The 14,646-nt window shown below is 47.1% G+C and overlaps 2 protein-coding genes across 6 annotated transcripts; one reads left to right on the top strand and one right to left on the bottom strand.

Moving 5' to 3' along the window:
• Nucleotides 1–379: 379 nt before the first annotated feature.
• Nucleotides 380–6,480, bottom strand: chpf2 (chondroitin polymerizing factor 2). The gene is made up of 5 exons (XM_047024315.1): nucleotides 5,108–6,480; nucleotides 3,586–4,150; nucleotides 3,193–3,375; nucleotides 1,846–2,556; nucleotides 380–1,698 (listed from the first exon to the last, which is right to left on the bottom strand). The coding sequence occupies exons 1-5, from the start codon at nucleotides 5,383–5,385 to the stop codon at nucleotides 1,135–1,137; spliced, it is 2,301 nt and encodes a 766-aa protein (XP_046880271.1). The 5' UTR covers nucleotides 5,386–6,480; the 3' UTR covers nucleotides 380–1,134.
• A 381-nt stretch (nucleotides 6,481–6,861) lies between these two features.
• LOC124470443 (ATP-binding cassette sub-family F member 2) lies at nucleotides 6,862–14,627 on the top strand. 5 transcript variants are annotated; one of them, XR_006956408.1, is made up of 15 exons: nucleotides 6,862–6,963; nucleotides 9,698–9,841; nucleotides 10,023–10,235; nucleotides 10,462–10,644; nucleotides 10,904–11,075; nucleotides 11,655–11,750; nucleotides 12,021–12,123; nucleotides 12,257–12,352; nucleotides 12,537–12,656; nucleotides 12,805–12,894; nucleotides 13,080–13,190; nucleotides 13,309–13,371; nucleotides 13,547–13,712; nucleotides 13,867–14,070; nucleotides 14,205–14,627. XR_006956408.1 is itself a non-coding variant. In XM_047024330.1 (15 exons), the coding sequence occupies exons 2-15, from the start codon at nucleotides 9,703–9,705 to the stop codon at nucleotides 14,319–14,321; spliced, it is 1,836 nt and encodes a 611-aa protein (XP_046880286.1). In that variant the 5' UTR covers nucleotides 6,862–6,963; nucleotides 9,698–9,702; the 3' UTR covers nucleotides 14,322–14,627. The 5 variants fall into 5 exon arrangements, 4 of the variants coding, with proteins under 4 accessions (XP_046880286.1, XP_046880287.1, XP_046880288.1 ...); XM_047024330.1 differs by having other exon boundaries at nucleotides 13,584–13,712; XM_047024331.1 differs by lacking the exon at nucleotides 6,862–6,963 and having other exon boundaries at nucleotides 9,751–9,841; nucleotides 9,998–10,235; nucleotides 13,584–13,712; nucleotides 14,205–14,626.
• The last annotated feature ends 19 nt before the right edge of the window (nucleotides 14,628–14,646 follow it).

Below are 14,646 nucleotides of genomic sequence, written 5' to 3'. Positions count from 1 at the left end.
AAATGACAACTTTCTTGGAGGAGCAGAGGGATTGGGGGGAGTAGTTTCGCCCCTGTGTGTAATCCACATGCCCCTGGCCAAGGACAAGGTTGTGAAGTGGCTCATTCAGCTCCTGAACCCACCCTGCTGTGGGGGGGGGGGGGGGGGCGAACCCTCCACACTCCTCTTGGACCTGGGCCAGGTGGACCAGAGCCACCCCCCCCCCCCCCCCTGCAGCCCTACCCCCAAAACACATGTGTACAGAACTCCAGCCAGAATCCAAGGAGGCCCTGTTAAGGGGGTGGAGAAGGACTCGATTTAACATGAGCAGGCGAAGCAAGCAGCGCTGGAACAAACTGTACCCTCCCTCAGCATACAGCCTGGGAGAGTGCACAACACCAGACTGCATATGACAAGGTGAATAACTGCTGGAATGTACAGGCTTATCTTCCAGTCCTTTCACGTTCCTGCAGCGACGGTTTGAAGTGAACCCTTCGCCGCCCCGGCTTCTTTTGACTGGGGGAGAGAGACAATACAATGACTCAGCTAAACCCTGAACATTAGTAGGACTGGAGGACATGAGCCAGGGGACATTCAGCTGTCTTTAATGACACAGCACTAAAAACAGACGGGAAACAGGTCGATGGCTTCTGTTCCCAGTAGAACCAACAGAATAAACTCCTCGCAGACTATAATCAATAAGATCAACACAATCATGAAGGAAGACATATGGCTCAAGGTACCCACTCTCTCCCCCCCCCCCCCCCCCCCCCTTTTCTTTCGTTCTTTCTATCAAGGCAACACATATTGGTGCTGTCACTCATGGTCAATGCTGTTCATTGTTCATTCAGCAGCTGGAAAAACAGCACCTGGACTCCAAACCCCAGGGTCTCTCTGGAATGGGAGCTCTCTGTGGAGTTATGTCCAGGGATGGGCCCTCTTGTCCTTAAAAAGCTCGTAGTAGTTCCATGTTTCACTCTAGGCCCATGTCAGGCAGATAAACTAGCTCCTGGCTAGCATGCTAGCTTAGCTTACCCCCTGGATTCAGCACAGGAAGCAAAGTTTCACTTTTAGATCATCCAAACAGGGTCATACAGACAGAAGGCAGCTTATCTCCCTCAGCGGATGTGTGTGTGTGTGTGTGGTGCTCCACCTCTAGGTGCTGTTGGCCTGCTCCTGCTCGAACAGAGCCATGGCCAGGTGAGAGCGCGAGGCTAGGCCCTCCAGGTTGCTGAGGACACAGCGGTGGTAGATGTCCTCGCTGAAGCGTGGGTTACACTCCCTCCTCACGTGCTTCTGCACCAGCGCGGGCTCCACAGCCCGGAACACATGCAGGCCCGAGTAGCGCACGAAGATCTCGTACACGTCCATGCTCTCCAGCAGCTCGTCGTTGTCCAGGATGTCGGCGGCCATCTTGGTGCGGGCGGCCATGTAGTCGGCGTTGTAGAAGCAGGCCTCCTCGAAGACGTGGCGATCGAAGCGCCCGTCGCGTAGCGCCTCGGAGGAGAAGGAGGAGGAGGGGGCCGAGGGCGGCTGGTCGCGGTAGACGATGGCGGGGCTGAACTCCTGGAAGTGGATGGGGAAGAACACCTGCCAGTTGCTGATGGCGTTCATGCGGCAGCGGTTGAGGAAGTCGGCGTTGATCTCGGTCCACACGCTGGCCAGGAAGAAGAGTGTGTCCACTGGGTGCTTCTTAGAGATGATATCCATCAGCTTCACCTGGGACGAGGGAAACAACCGGTTAATAACATAATAATACATAATAATATCTCATAATATGAGACGAGTGACTCTAAATCTGCGTAAACTGTTATTTTGGTGGTTTACAGATGAACCGATAGCAGGTTAGCCAACATGGGCCGCTACCTGTGAAGGCACCTCCGTCTTCACGCTGATCCAGGGGATCTTCACGTCCCCGTAGCGCTTCTCCACCTCCCCGATCATGGCCTTGACGCCCGCGAACACGTCGGCCTGGCTGACGCGCTGCGCGTCGAAGGGGTCGTACACAAACAGGAAGGTGAGCAGCACGTTGTCGTGGGTGTCCAGCGTGTTCATGACGTACATGTCCAGGAAGTTCCCCACGTAGTCCTGCTCGCGGGCCGTGACGGGCAGGATGACCTGCACCCGCGTGGCCTCCGTCACGTAAGGCATGGGGATGATCTCGATGGAGCTGAGGGGGCGGAGGAGGCAGACTCGCTTGCTGATCACCTGGCTGTGACCCTTCTGGGTGTAGGCCTCCAGGGCCAGGTCCAACACGTACTCCATGCCCCGCGTGGGGTCGAAGCGCCGGTACCCGTTGAGCAGACGGCGCTTGCGGAAGCGGAGCTGGGGCTGGTAGCGCTCGTTGAGGCGCTCCACGGCCGTCTCCAGGACGGCGGTGACGTCCGCCCGGTCGGCCCCCCGGAGCTCGCACTTGGGGGAGCTGTCGGAGCAGGCGTAGATGTGCTCCTCGGTGAAGTACTCCCAGTTGATGACCTCGAAGCGGGTCTTGGGCGTGAAGGGGGGGTTGACGCCGATGGGCCAGGTGGCCCCTGCCTTCCCCTCAGGAGTCAGATCACTGAGGTTGTTGATCTGGACCTGACCACACACGCACCACCTCAATAAGACACGTTTTATACAGTGTATACACTATCATTGTTGATACATATAACATCTAATAGGTCGCAATAAAAATACATATATGCAGTATGTATCTAGATTCTGAGGAACATTTTTTCTGTTTCTGATAAAGGTGATTTGGATCAAATGTATTCAGTGGAATGTGTTAAGAGGGATTCAGACCGTGATGACAGTGATAGTCACTAAGTCACAAAGTCACTGATCTGTAAATTTGCACTACTGCACTGTACTCCATTTAGGTTAGATTAGTTTTTTTTCGGGTTGTAACAGGTTTTTTTTTTTTTTTTTTTTTTTTTTTTTTGTGTATTAGGGTTAGTATAGCGTACTATTTATTGTTATCTGTAATTTAGGAAGTTTTAGTGTTAGGGTTAGTATAGTCGTTTATTTATTGCTATCTGTATATTTAGGAAGTTCACTTATCTAAGCTCAGCATAGATGTAAATTTGTTCTGTGTACTTATATGTTATGTTATGCCAAGTGCTTGCGTTGTCTTGTCTTAAGAATTTCAGTGCCCAGTCTAACCTTGTGTTGCTCTGTGCACCTGACAAATAAAAGACTTGAACTTGAACTTTAGTGATTGTTGTGATGTGTCACCTGCAGCTGCTGGATCTGCAGGTAGGTCGAGTCCAGCTCGATCTGGCTGAAGCGCTTGTGCAGGCGGTACATGAGGCTGGGCTCAGACACGGGGTGCACTGTGAAGGCATTCTTGAACTGGATGCTGTCCTCGCGTTCCGGGTCAGCGTTCTTCCCCAGCTCAAAGTACCGATACATCATCTCCTGTGGAACGAGGGGAAAACAGAAAAAGTTGACAAGTGTCACAAAAGGAATCATGACGTATACAGTCTTGGACAACTTTTTTTGCCATCTACATCTGATCCTGACTTATTGGGCAAAGACTTCAGTAACATATTCTGTTTTCTCTGTCTTGAAGTATTGGTCACAGCTCTACTATCCTCCATCTCTTCTGTAGCTGAGTGTTGATGGTACCTGGTGCACCTCCACACAGCTCAGACCCAGGAAGTCGATGATGCAGCGCCCCAGCCACTCGTCGGGCCTGACGCTCAGGATGTCGTTCCGGCAGGTGTCCAGGTGAGGCTGCAGGCGGGCCAGGAGGCTGCGTGAGAGCAGGTAGCCGTACCCGCCGTGGCAGTACCTCGTCTTCTCCTCGCCGCCGATGAACTCCTCGGCCCGGCCCATGTAGACGTCCTGGCCGGCACTCAGGTGCCCCACCAGCTCCGCCAGGCGCTCCGCCTGGATGTAGGTGTCGTCCTGGGCCAGGTAGAACCAGTCGTAGTCGGAGCCGTAGTTCTGGTGGAGGTGGCGGACCGTCTCGTACATCAGCCAGACGGGGCGGTCGTCGCCGTGGGCGACCACGGTCATGCCGTGGGGTATTTTGGTGCTGCGGAGGCCGGTGAAGAAGAAGGTGCGGTGGAAGTGGTGGGCCACGGTGCGGTTCACCGCCACCGCCAGCGTGCCGAGGGTGGCCCGCGAGCTCAGCACGCCCACCAGGAGGCGCTCTCGGATGCCCAGCTCTGTGTGGATGTAGCGGGTCCTGCCAGGCACAGAGGGGGGGAGGCGTCGGAGACAGCGGTTCAGAGACTTTAGTTAAATAAAACACCTTTTGGCTATAGTCATTTATCATCCAGAGATGTTTGGAATGTGAAATTTAACTAAACAAATACTTAAAACTAATATAGGAAATTGTGTATGGGTGCATTGTGTCCTTTTGACCAGATGGCTGGGTAGGTCACTAAGTTCATCACAGGACCCCTGGACTTACCACTAATTCTACAGGAGTTTAAGATTTAGGACGGAATTATCAGGCTTTTTATAATTTACAATATTTTTTGGACAATGGCAGAATATTTGGAGGGCAAAATCATAAGGGGTCCATCTGAACCTCCTGGCTTTCTAGAGCACAGTAAATAAACAAGTCTAAGGGTGGGGTCTTCTTCAGATGCTAGACTAATTATAACTGCCCTAGCTAATAATCAGCTTTAGAAGGTAGCTCAGAGAGAAGTAAGGCAATGGGATTATAAAACCATGTTCTTTTTCAACAAATAAATGAAAGGTAAAAAGTCAGCAAAGCAGGATGTTTTTTTTACCATCTAGTGTCACAAATCTTTAAATTGATTAATCCACTTACAATAACAGTATCACTTCAAGAAAATGTAGGATAATGATAGCTTTAGGCACAGGTTTCTACCCTGGAGGAGGAGGGGGCATTGGGGTGGGGGGATAAACACATAGGCCTAAGTCTATTAAATGGGTGAACAGGAGGTGCTTCTGCCATGCATCTGCAGGACTCGTCATTCAAATATCAAAATAAGAGTTTGCCAATGCGGGGTCCCGTGTTGCATTAGTGTTCAGTGAAATTCCAGCCCATATCCCAGCAACTCAGTGAAAACTATCTTCACAGACTGGCTCGTCTACTGTGTTGGGACTGGATGTTGAGCGTAGTTGTCCTAGTTGTGTATAAAAAACGTACTCGGTCACTCATTCCACTTACCTGAGGACTTTTTTGTGGGGTTTGTTGGGATCCTTATGATAAGGCACAATTCTTGGTTGGAAGTCCTCATTACCACCATCATCCCTGCTGTCACCTTCTGGGTCTCCCCTATGGCTGCCCAGGAAAAGACCCCCATTGCCCAGCTCATCCACACAGGAGTCGTCTGTGTCCCCCTGTGTCCAGGAGACCATCAGCAGACTCAGGCTGCATCCCAAAGAGAGGCCCAGGATGAGGGGCAGCGCAGGCCTGAACACTGCCAGGAAGGATGAGAGGCGCATAGTCCTGGCTGGATTTCAGTATGCAGTTAGGTTAGTTGGGTGTCACCAGTATGTATCTCTCTACAGAGAAAACAGAAGTAATTTCCAAGAACATGGGTTGACCCTTCAGATTCCTTGATACTTTATGTTTTGAATTTATTCTGCTACCAATTACGGTAAAAAGCTAGTGTGACATTCTTCGTCTGGAAAAAAAAGTGATATAATAATTTCAATTTCACTTAATAACTGCAGCCTTAAACAAATGGCACCATTCAATGGCTAATACTCTTGCACCCTATATATGCAAATACAATCCAATTCAAAAGCCAATACCACAGTAATAGAGGCCTACAATTAGTGCAAATGATGTATGCACTATACTGTATTACTTGCACAACAAAAATGATTGGTTTGGCAGAAATTCGCTAGCTAAAGCTAGCTAGTTAGCAGCAGCTATAGCCTAAAATTCCAAGACACGACGGATGATGGCGAGTACTGTTTGCCAATTGGAAAATACAATGCCTTTTGGAGTCACCAATACTATTTATATTTCCTACACATAAAACATTCACAGCAGACGGTTGTCACAGACTAATAAGCAAGCTAACTATGATTTTATATCCTTTGTTGTGTCTGAACACTCAGGTTTCAGCAAGGCTCAACTACTGTAGGGAAAGCCAAAAGACGTCTTCATCTTTGAGAAAGCAGTTAACGACATCCATGTTCTTCTGATCGTAAAACTCTCTCCTGAAGGCGACAGCGTCAGACACAAAACATTGATTGTCATTAATTTCGTTAAGTAATGTCCGCTAACATGATTCGGTCACTTGAAGCTAGCTTGCTAGTTGCTAGCCATATCCATGTTGATGCAGCTTCTTCACATCACATTAACACCACTAACTTCCTCAAATGCAGTATCTTTGTTTTCAACGGCAACATCAAGTAAACAATTACTTGATAGCCATTCAAACGAATTAATGAGGTAAGATCCCTGGTTCAAGAAAAGCTTCAGTTACTGATGAAAACCATTCTGCTGCATGGTGTGCATTACATCCACCGGCTGGGAAGTTTAATTGCGCTCCTTCATGGGTGGCCAGTACAGTAGTGGGCAAAAGCAAAACCTGGCAGACACGTCATCATCTAACCGTTTTCAAGGGTCCAGAAAAAAGAATATAATGTAGCTATGTACGATTGAAAAACAGATGTTTGTATTTTGAACCTTATGTCCTCTCGACTTCAAAAAAGTTAAAGTATATGTTGCTAAATGTTTTTTTGCTGTCAATTCTGTCTGCATGTTAAGGTCCTAAATTATATGATGCAATTAAATAAGGGAAGCGTTGGAGCACATTCCATTACTTTCTTTACACCCATCCATATACATCGGTTATTAAGTTGTATGTTTTGTAATTACCTTCCCTATTATTGTAATTACAGAGGCAGACTGGCAGAGGTACATTCTCACCGCCCCATGCCAAATATGGTCTGTCTGGCTACTGACAGCAAGTCACTGAGTGGCGTGCAGTGCACCCAGCAATAAAAAGTGAACACACTGCCACACCGCGTCAGTGTGAACAAATACCGTCAGAACCTGACAGTAAGGTGAGTTCGAAAAACCTTTAAATGTTACGACAAACGACGATATGTAAAAAATATATGTATTGTGACCCTAGCGGTTATAATCTGATTTGTGTCCCGACCATCCATACACTGCAATCTCAATAAAGCTTAGACACTAGAAAGCTAGCTTGCTAGCTCGAGCCATTATGGAAATAACTGTAAACATCTAGCTAGATCCAAGCCATGCTATAATGAAAGGATATTTCCGCTACACAGACCCAGACATTATGTTTTGTTCGGGAAGACTAACACTTATTTTATTTTTTAAAACGTGTGATGCTTGTATTGCCATGGTGCCAGCTGGTTTGCTGTGTATGCGTATGTACCGCCTTAACTAGAGTTAGCTGAAAGCTAACTGTACTGCACTGTTATCAGGCCATGCAATTACACCTGATCGCTGCGTTTGCTTAGTTTGAAGTCAACTGCGGCATATTGTTCATACCATGATGAACTGATCAATTCACTGATTATTATATCAGGTGAAAAAACGGCCTGATATAATGTGTATCCCCTCTGTAACTTTTGCTAGAAAGGAGCAGACATCTCCATATTATCTCAGGTTGTTCATTGTGGCTAAAAGATCACATAAAATAATACACATGATGGCAGGACAGACCCTTTGCATGTTAGGGGAGGGGGTACACATAATATCAGGTGAAAAAACGGCCTGATACGTGCAGTAACATGACCCAGCAGCACACAATTCTAACAGTATTTTTGACCAAACTCTTTGTCCTTAGGTTTCTAAGTAAAAAGTATTGGTATTGGCAATACTGGCCCTGTATTTACTTGATATCGGATCAATACCAAATTTTGCAGTATTGCACACCTCTACTCAACATACAGAAAAGTAGAGCTACAGTGCCCTCCAAAAGTATTGGAACAGTGAGGCCAATTCCTTTATTTTTGCTGTAGACTGAAAACATTTGGGCTTGACATCAAACGATGAATGTGAAACCAGAGATCAACGTTTCAGCTTTTATTTCCAGGTATTTACATCAGGATCTGATGCACAAATTTGAAAATATCACCTTTTTGTTCGAACCCACCCATTTGTCACGTGAGCAAAAGTATTGGAACATATGACTGACAGGTGTGTTTTGTTGCCCAGGTGTGTCCTATTACATACATTATTCAATCAATAAATACCACTGAATGTCTACACTCAGGTTCAGATTGGGTAAGATAGGTTTTGTCTATGCAGACTGTATTCAGAGGTGAAAACAACATGAAAACCGGAGCGCTGTCTTTGGGTGAAAAACAAGCAATTGTGAGTCTTAGAGAAGATGGAAAATCAATCAGAGCCATTGCAGAAACATTGGCCATAGCCAGTACAACCATTTGGAATGTCCTGAAGAAGAAGAAAACTACTGGTGTACTAAGTAACAGACGTCGAACAGGTAGACCAAGGAAAACATCAGCAGTTGATGACAGAAACATTGTGAGAGCTGTAAAGAAAGACCCTAAAACAACTGTTAGTGAGATCAGCAACAACCTCCAGATGGCAGGAGTGAAGGTATCACTATCTACTGTTCGCAGAAGACTTCATGAACAAAAGTACAAGGGCTACACCAGAAGATGCAAACCACTCATTAGCAAGAAGAATAGGAAGGCCAGGCTGGAATTTGCCAAAAAGTACAGAGATGAACCTCAAAAATTCTGGGACAAAGTTTTATGGACTGATGAGACAAAGATTAACTTTTACCAAAGTGATGGAAAGGCTAAAGTTTGGAGAAGGAAAGGAACTGCTCATGATCCCAAACACACAAGCTCATCTGTGAAACACGGTGGAGGTAATGTCATGGCTTGGGCTTGCATGGCTTCTTCTAGGACGGGCTCATTAATCTTCATTGAGGATGTAACACATGATGGCAGCAGCAAAATGAACTCGGAAGTCTACAGAAACATTTTGTCTGCCAATTTAAGGAAAGATGCAACCAAACTGATTGGCAGAGCCTTCATCATGCAGCAAGATAACGACCCAAAACACACTGCCAAAACAACAAAGGAGTTCATCAGGGGCAAGAAATGGAAGGTATTAGACTGGCCAAGTCAATCTCCAGACTTAAACCCTATAGAGCATGCATTTTACCTGCTTAAGAGGAGACTGAAGGGAGGAACCCCACAAAACAAACAACAACTGAAAGAGGCTGCAGTGAAAGCCTGGGAAAGCATCAAAAAGGAAGAATGCAAAAGTTTGGTGACGTCAATGGGTCACAGACTTGCTGCAGTTATTGAAAGCAAAGGATTTGCAACTAAATATTAAGTCTTATTCACTTAAATATGTTTTAAGTATATCTGTTCCAATACTTTTGCTCACATGACAAATGGGTGGATTCAAACAAAATGTGATATTTTCTTAGTTGTGCATCAGATCCTGATGTAAATACCTGGAAATAAAAGCTGAAACGTTGATCTCTGGTCTCACGTTCATTATTTGATGTCAAGCCCAAATGTTTTCAGTCTACAGCAAAAATAAAGGAATTCGCCTCACTGTTCCAATACTTTTGGAGGGCACTGTATCTTTGACAACAAGAGTTTTTGTTGGGCCACTGGCCACTGTCTCCCTCATTGTTTTTCCCCAAACAATGTTATGTTCACCAGAAACTCAGTCAACGCACCATTTACTATTTTTACATGGAAAATGTGTTCACACCAGATTCAGATGAGCAGCTCGTTAAGTGGCCGCTTTCATTGACTGTAGTTTTCCCTCCAGCAACAATGCCGTCCGATTTGGCCAAGAAGAAGGCAGTGAAGAAGAAGGAGGCTGCGAAAGCTCGCCAGCGCACCAAGAAACCAGACGAGATGAGCGAGGAGAGTGAACAAACGGAAAACCAGGAGAACGGAGCAGAGACTAATGGTGAGAGAAAAAAAGTATGTCTATCATTCAAATGATTCACTAATCTGCAGCAATTACTAGCATTTGTTCTATGGGTCAGTGTGTGTGTACAGTATGTGGCTTGGATCGGGTGGAAGGAATGCTTTCTAACACTAACTTGAAATTTGCGCTCAATAGTCAACAAGACTATTCTGATTGTCAGGGGTGGCTGGCCTGGCTCAGGAGCTGGATGAGTTTGAGCTGAGGAAGACAGAGGCACGTGCGGTGACGGGGGTGCTGGCATCTCACCCCAACAGCACTGATGTCCACATCAGCAGCCTTTCACTCACCTTCCACGGGCAGGAGTTGCTTAGCGACACCAGCCTGGAGCTCAACTCTGGACGACGCTATGGCCTCATTGGACTCAACGGCACAGGTACTTTGGTGTTAACGGTTTCATGTTTTTGGTTTGATCCCCACCTTTGACAATCGAACATGAGCTGTGTCAGTTTCCATCCGATGAAATACCACACAGTCCCGAATAGAGGGCGAGTGTATAATAGCTGGTAATGATATGATCTGCATGATAGCTCACTATCATGAGTCATGGGTTTCCCTCATGTATACATGTGGCGTGCCTGTGTGTCTGGTATGGGATACAGGGAAGTCCATGCTGTTGTCGGCCATTGGTCACAGAGAGATCCCCATCCCTGAGCACATAGACATCTACCACCTGACCCGGGAAATGGCGCCCAGCGACAAGACGGCCCTTCAGTGTGTAATGGAGGTGGACCAGGAGAGGATCATGCTGGAGAAGGAGGCAGAGAGACTGGCACATGAAGACTGTGAGTTACAACTTCATCACTGTGGAACCGTACCTTTTTTTAATTGTCTGCCAAATCGATGCCCATGGTTGTATTTTAAACGACATTGTCCCTGCAAAACAAAGTATTTGAACTTGAATGGAATACTCTGACATGACGAAGAACACTATTGTTACATTTATACGGTTAGTCATATGGTGGACATGATCTTGACAACCACCCTACAGTGTACCGCTTGTCAGCATAGTGTGACGCACGTCTCTCCCTCTGTGGAGCCCAGCCGAGTGTGAGAAGCTGATGGATCTGTATGAGCGTCTGGAGGAGCTGGATGCAGACAAGGCGGAGGTGCGGGCCTCCAGGATCCTCCACGGCCTGGGCTTCAGCGCCTCCATGCAGCACAAGAAGCTCCAGGACTTCAGTGGAGGCTGGAGGATGAGGGTGGCTCTGGCCAGGTAGGGGAAACGATGGTGTACTCAGGGGGAACAGATTTCCCTGGAGGCCTGAGGAAAGTGGTTCCCCCCCTGTATATTACAGTTTGGACATTTCATAAAGCAATACAGTCATGCTGGTGATGGAAGTTACTGGGATCATTATGTGGGGAACACGTTTGTTCACTGTGTTGCTTTACTTGACTGTTAACTTTCGGGACGGTACTGGGACAGAGAGGAAAATAGTTAGTTGCGAGCCCTGTACTTGTGGTTGCCACAAACCGTCCAGACTCCAATTATTATTTTTAAGCTCCGCTTTTCAGTTAAAAACATTCACGCTGTGTAACCTGAGCTATGTGAATGTGATGTTCTCTCCAACTGTACCTTCTGAAACTTTTAATTGGTTAGATTAGGCTGTCTGTACCCTAAGCTCTATACCAACACAGTACCAGTACAGATCATCAGTCACTGTCCCATTCATGGAGCACAAAGATAGAGTTTTACCAAGTCTAAATCTCAGAGAATGGAACAGAAATAGATTACCATTTGAAATAGAACATACTATAAAGTTGCTGTCCTGAGTGTGTCTCTGGATCCCCCCAGGGCCCTGTTCATCAAGCCCTTCATGTTGCTGCTGGACGAGCCCACCAATCACCTGGACCTGGACGCCTGTGTATGGCTGGAGGAGGAGCTCAAGGCGTAAGTCTGTCGCCTGTCCAGCAGCTGCTGTCGTGTTGGGGGACCCCTGGGAGAGAGACCTGGGCAATCTCCACACCAATGGTTGGGTATTTTAACTATGTTAAATAAGAATGAGTTGAATCAGTCGGAAAACATTTGACCCAATCCAGCCTACTCTGGGTGTGTGTGTTTTTTTGGTCAACCGCCAATATGAAGAATGTTCTGGGAGCTTTTTGTGTGATTGTCAGTGTTCGTGTCATCTATTTTGCGTGTTCCTTGTTCCCCTATCAGGTTCAAGCGAATCCTTGTGCTCATCTCTCACTCTCAAGACTTCCTGAACGGTGTGTGCACCAACATAATCCACCTGCAACAGAGGAAGCTCAAAAACTACACAGTAAGACCTCTGTGGTTGCACCATATACGGCCGCCCGCTTCACCGCGTGTCTCGCTGTCTACCGACGGTCTCGTCCGGGGGAGGGGGGTGTCCCTTCATTTGGATGACCAAGCGTGTCTATTTTTAATGGCAGGGTAATTACGACCAGTACATAAAGACCAGGGAGGAGCTAGAGGAGAACCAGATGAAGCGTTTCAACTGGGAACAGGACCAGATATCACACATGAAGGTGAAGGTCGCCACCCTGTGGCTACAATATGTATTACACTGCGATACATTCCGCTGATGCTCTCTGACATGGCCATCAACAGTGAGAGCTTATATCTGACGCTCTTTCTCATTCTCTTGCTTTATCTGTGTAATTATCGCTGTCTCACGCACTCCCCCCTCCTTCTGTGTTCTTCTCTGGGTAGAACTACATCGCCAGGTTTGGTCATGGCTCTGCTAAGTTGGCCAGACAGGCGCAGAGCAAAGAGAAGACGCTGCAGAAGATGGTGGCCTCAGGCCTGACTGAACGAGTAGTGAATGACAAGGCAAGAGACCCTCATCTAGCCAGCAATTCCTCTTGGAGGACGCCAACGAACACACCAGATCTCATTCATAACATCTCGTGAAGCTAAAGGCAGTGTCTCCGTATAGCAATTTACCACAACCTCTTCTCTGCCTCTCCTCTTCCCCCAGACTCTGTCATTGTATTTTCCACCCTGTGGGAAGATTCCTCCTCCGGTTATCATGGTTCAGAACGTCAGCTTCCAGTACAGCGACAACACCGTGAGTAGGGGTGCGTTTGGGGAGTCGGTTTGGGTTGCCACACCCATCACCAGGGACGGAGCACCTAGACTGGATGTTCTCCCGCCACATCCACCTTTCTTATGAACTGTGGTTCACTGTTATGAACAGCTATAAGGGGAATCAAGATTGACTGAAACAAACCTCTCCCGTATGTCTCATCCCAGCCTCACATCTACAAGAATCTGGAGTTTGGTATCGATCTGGACACACGAGTGGCCCTGGTGGGGCCCAATGGGGCGGGGAAGTCCACACTGCTCAAACTGCTTATAGGGGAGGTAGGAGGGCCAGCAGCACGACAGCTAAACAGTTGAGTTCACCTGTAAGGATCCCTTCTCGGAGGTTGTGTTTGAACAGTGTGGTATGCTCCCCTTGTCTCTCCCCTGGTCTCTCCAGCTCCTTCCCACTGATGGCATGATCAGGAAACACTCTCACGTGAAGATTGGGAGGTATCACCAGGTGGGAACACCACTGAAACACGGTCATACACACATGATTTACCGCTGTTAGCAGTAGCTATGTGCTTTGTTAATCAATTCCTGCCTCTTGATCACTGAGAGCAGAAGCGTGTTTCTCCTGCCCGGCACAGCGGCATGTAGTGATGTAGGGTGTTGACCTTCACTGTGGATGACAGACCCTGTCAGTAACCTCAGGAGCCCTCTGGCCTGCAGCACCTCACAGAGCAGCTGGACCTGGACCTGTCTCCTCTGGAGTACATGATGAAGTGCTACCCCGAGATCAAGGAGAAGGACGAGATGAGGAAGATCATCGGCCGCTACGGCTTGACTGGAAAACAACAGGTGAGGATTTGATTTGACCTTGATGTGTAACCAGGGATAACCTCCACTGAGTAGCCACCTAGGTGACCCAAAGCCTTCTGGAGAATGACCGCATCAGCTATGATTACAGTTTGTGTATTTTGTATGTAGTTTGATCTCTTCCTTGGTTCTCAAGGTGAGCCCTATCAGGAATCTGTCGGACGGTCAGAAGTGTCGTGTGTGCTTTGCCTGGCTGGCCTGGCAGAACCCCCACATGCTGTTCCTGGATGAGCCTACCAATCACCTAGACCTCGAGACTATCGATGCCCTGGCGGACGCCATCAACGAGTTTGAGGGCGGCATGATGCTGGTCAGCCACGACTTCAGACTCATCCAGCAGGTGAGAGCAACCTTCCCCTTTTCCTACTCGTTTGGTTTCTACTAGAGAATATGAAGTATTGAAATGTATAAGGTTCTGTTTTAAAAGGTGTCTACTATATGCTTGAAGAATGTCACCTCTTTCTCCCCCCCTAGGTGGCACAAGAGATCTGGGTGTGTGAGAAGCAGACCATCACCAAGTGGAACATGGACATTCTGGCTTATAAAGAGCACTTGAAATCCAAGATTGATAAGCAAACACATAATATCTAGAACCTCTGACCTTCCATTTGTGACACTTTGCCTCAAACAACATGGATATGTCAGAGATCTTGCTTTGTGAAACATCTGACAGTACTCAGCTGTAGTGACCCACATACCAGGCTGCACTCTGATGTAGCATCTCAATGCTACTCTGATACTGGCATCAGAAAAATGTATTTTGTATTTCTCAAAAACAAGTTACATTTTATAAAATAAAAGCTTTCAGAATTGTATAATATTTAAAAGTAATGTACTTGAAATAATGGTTTGTCTGAATAAATATATTTGCAATGGGGTATTTACAGTTGTTTTGATTATTATGATGTGCATCAAA

Source organism: Hypomesus transpacificus, chromosome 8, assembly GCF_021917145.1.
Source record: "Hypomesus transpacificus isolate Combined female chromosome 8, fHypTra1, whole genome shotgun sequence".
Lineage (NCBI taxonomy): Eukaryota > Metazoa > Chordata > Actinopteri > Osmeriformes > Osmeridae > Hypomesus > Hypomesus transpacificus.
The sequence above is the reverse complement of the archived record's forward strand: the minus strand, read 5'-3'. Positions and strand labels throughout refer to the sequence as shown.

What these genes read in the sequence shown, in the direction of transcription:
- LOC124470443 (XM_047024330.1), top strand. Translation starts at nt 9,703, where the DNA reads ATGCCGTCCGATTTGGCCAAGAAGAAGGCAGTGAAGAAGAAGGAGGCT. An exon ending in GAACGGAGCAGAGACTAATG is followed by an intron (nt 9,842 to 10,022) that starts GTGAGAGAAAAA and finishes TCTGATTGTCAG; the next exon opens with GGGTGGCTGGCCTGGCTCAG. An exon ending in ACTTCAGACTCATCCAGCAG is followed by an intron (nt 14,071 to 14,204) that starts GTGAGAGCAACC and finishes CTCCCCCCCTAG; the next exon opens with GTGGCACAAGAGATCTGGGT.
- chpf2 (XM_047024315.1), bottom strand. Translation starts at nt 5,385, where the DNA reads ATGCGCCTCTCATCCTTCCTGGCAGTGTTCAGGCCTGCGCTGCCCCTC. An exon ending in CCCCACAAAAAAGTCCTCAG is followed by an intron (nt 4,151 to 5,107) that starts GTAAGTGGAATG and finishes TGTGCCTGGCAG; the next exon opens with GACCCGCTACATCCACACAG. An exon ending in AGACGGAGGTGCCTTCACAG is followed by an intron (nt 1,699 to 1,845) that starts GTAGCGGCCCAT and finishes CCCTCGTCCCAG; the next exon opens with GTGAAGCTGATGGATATCAT.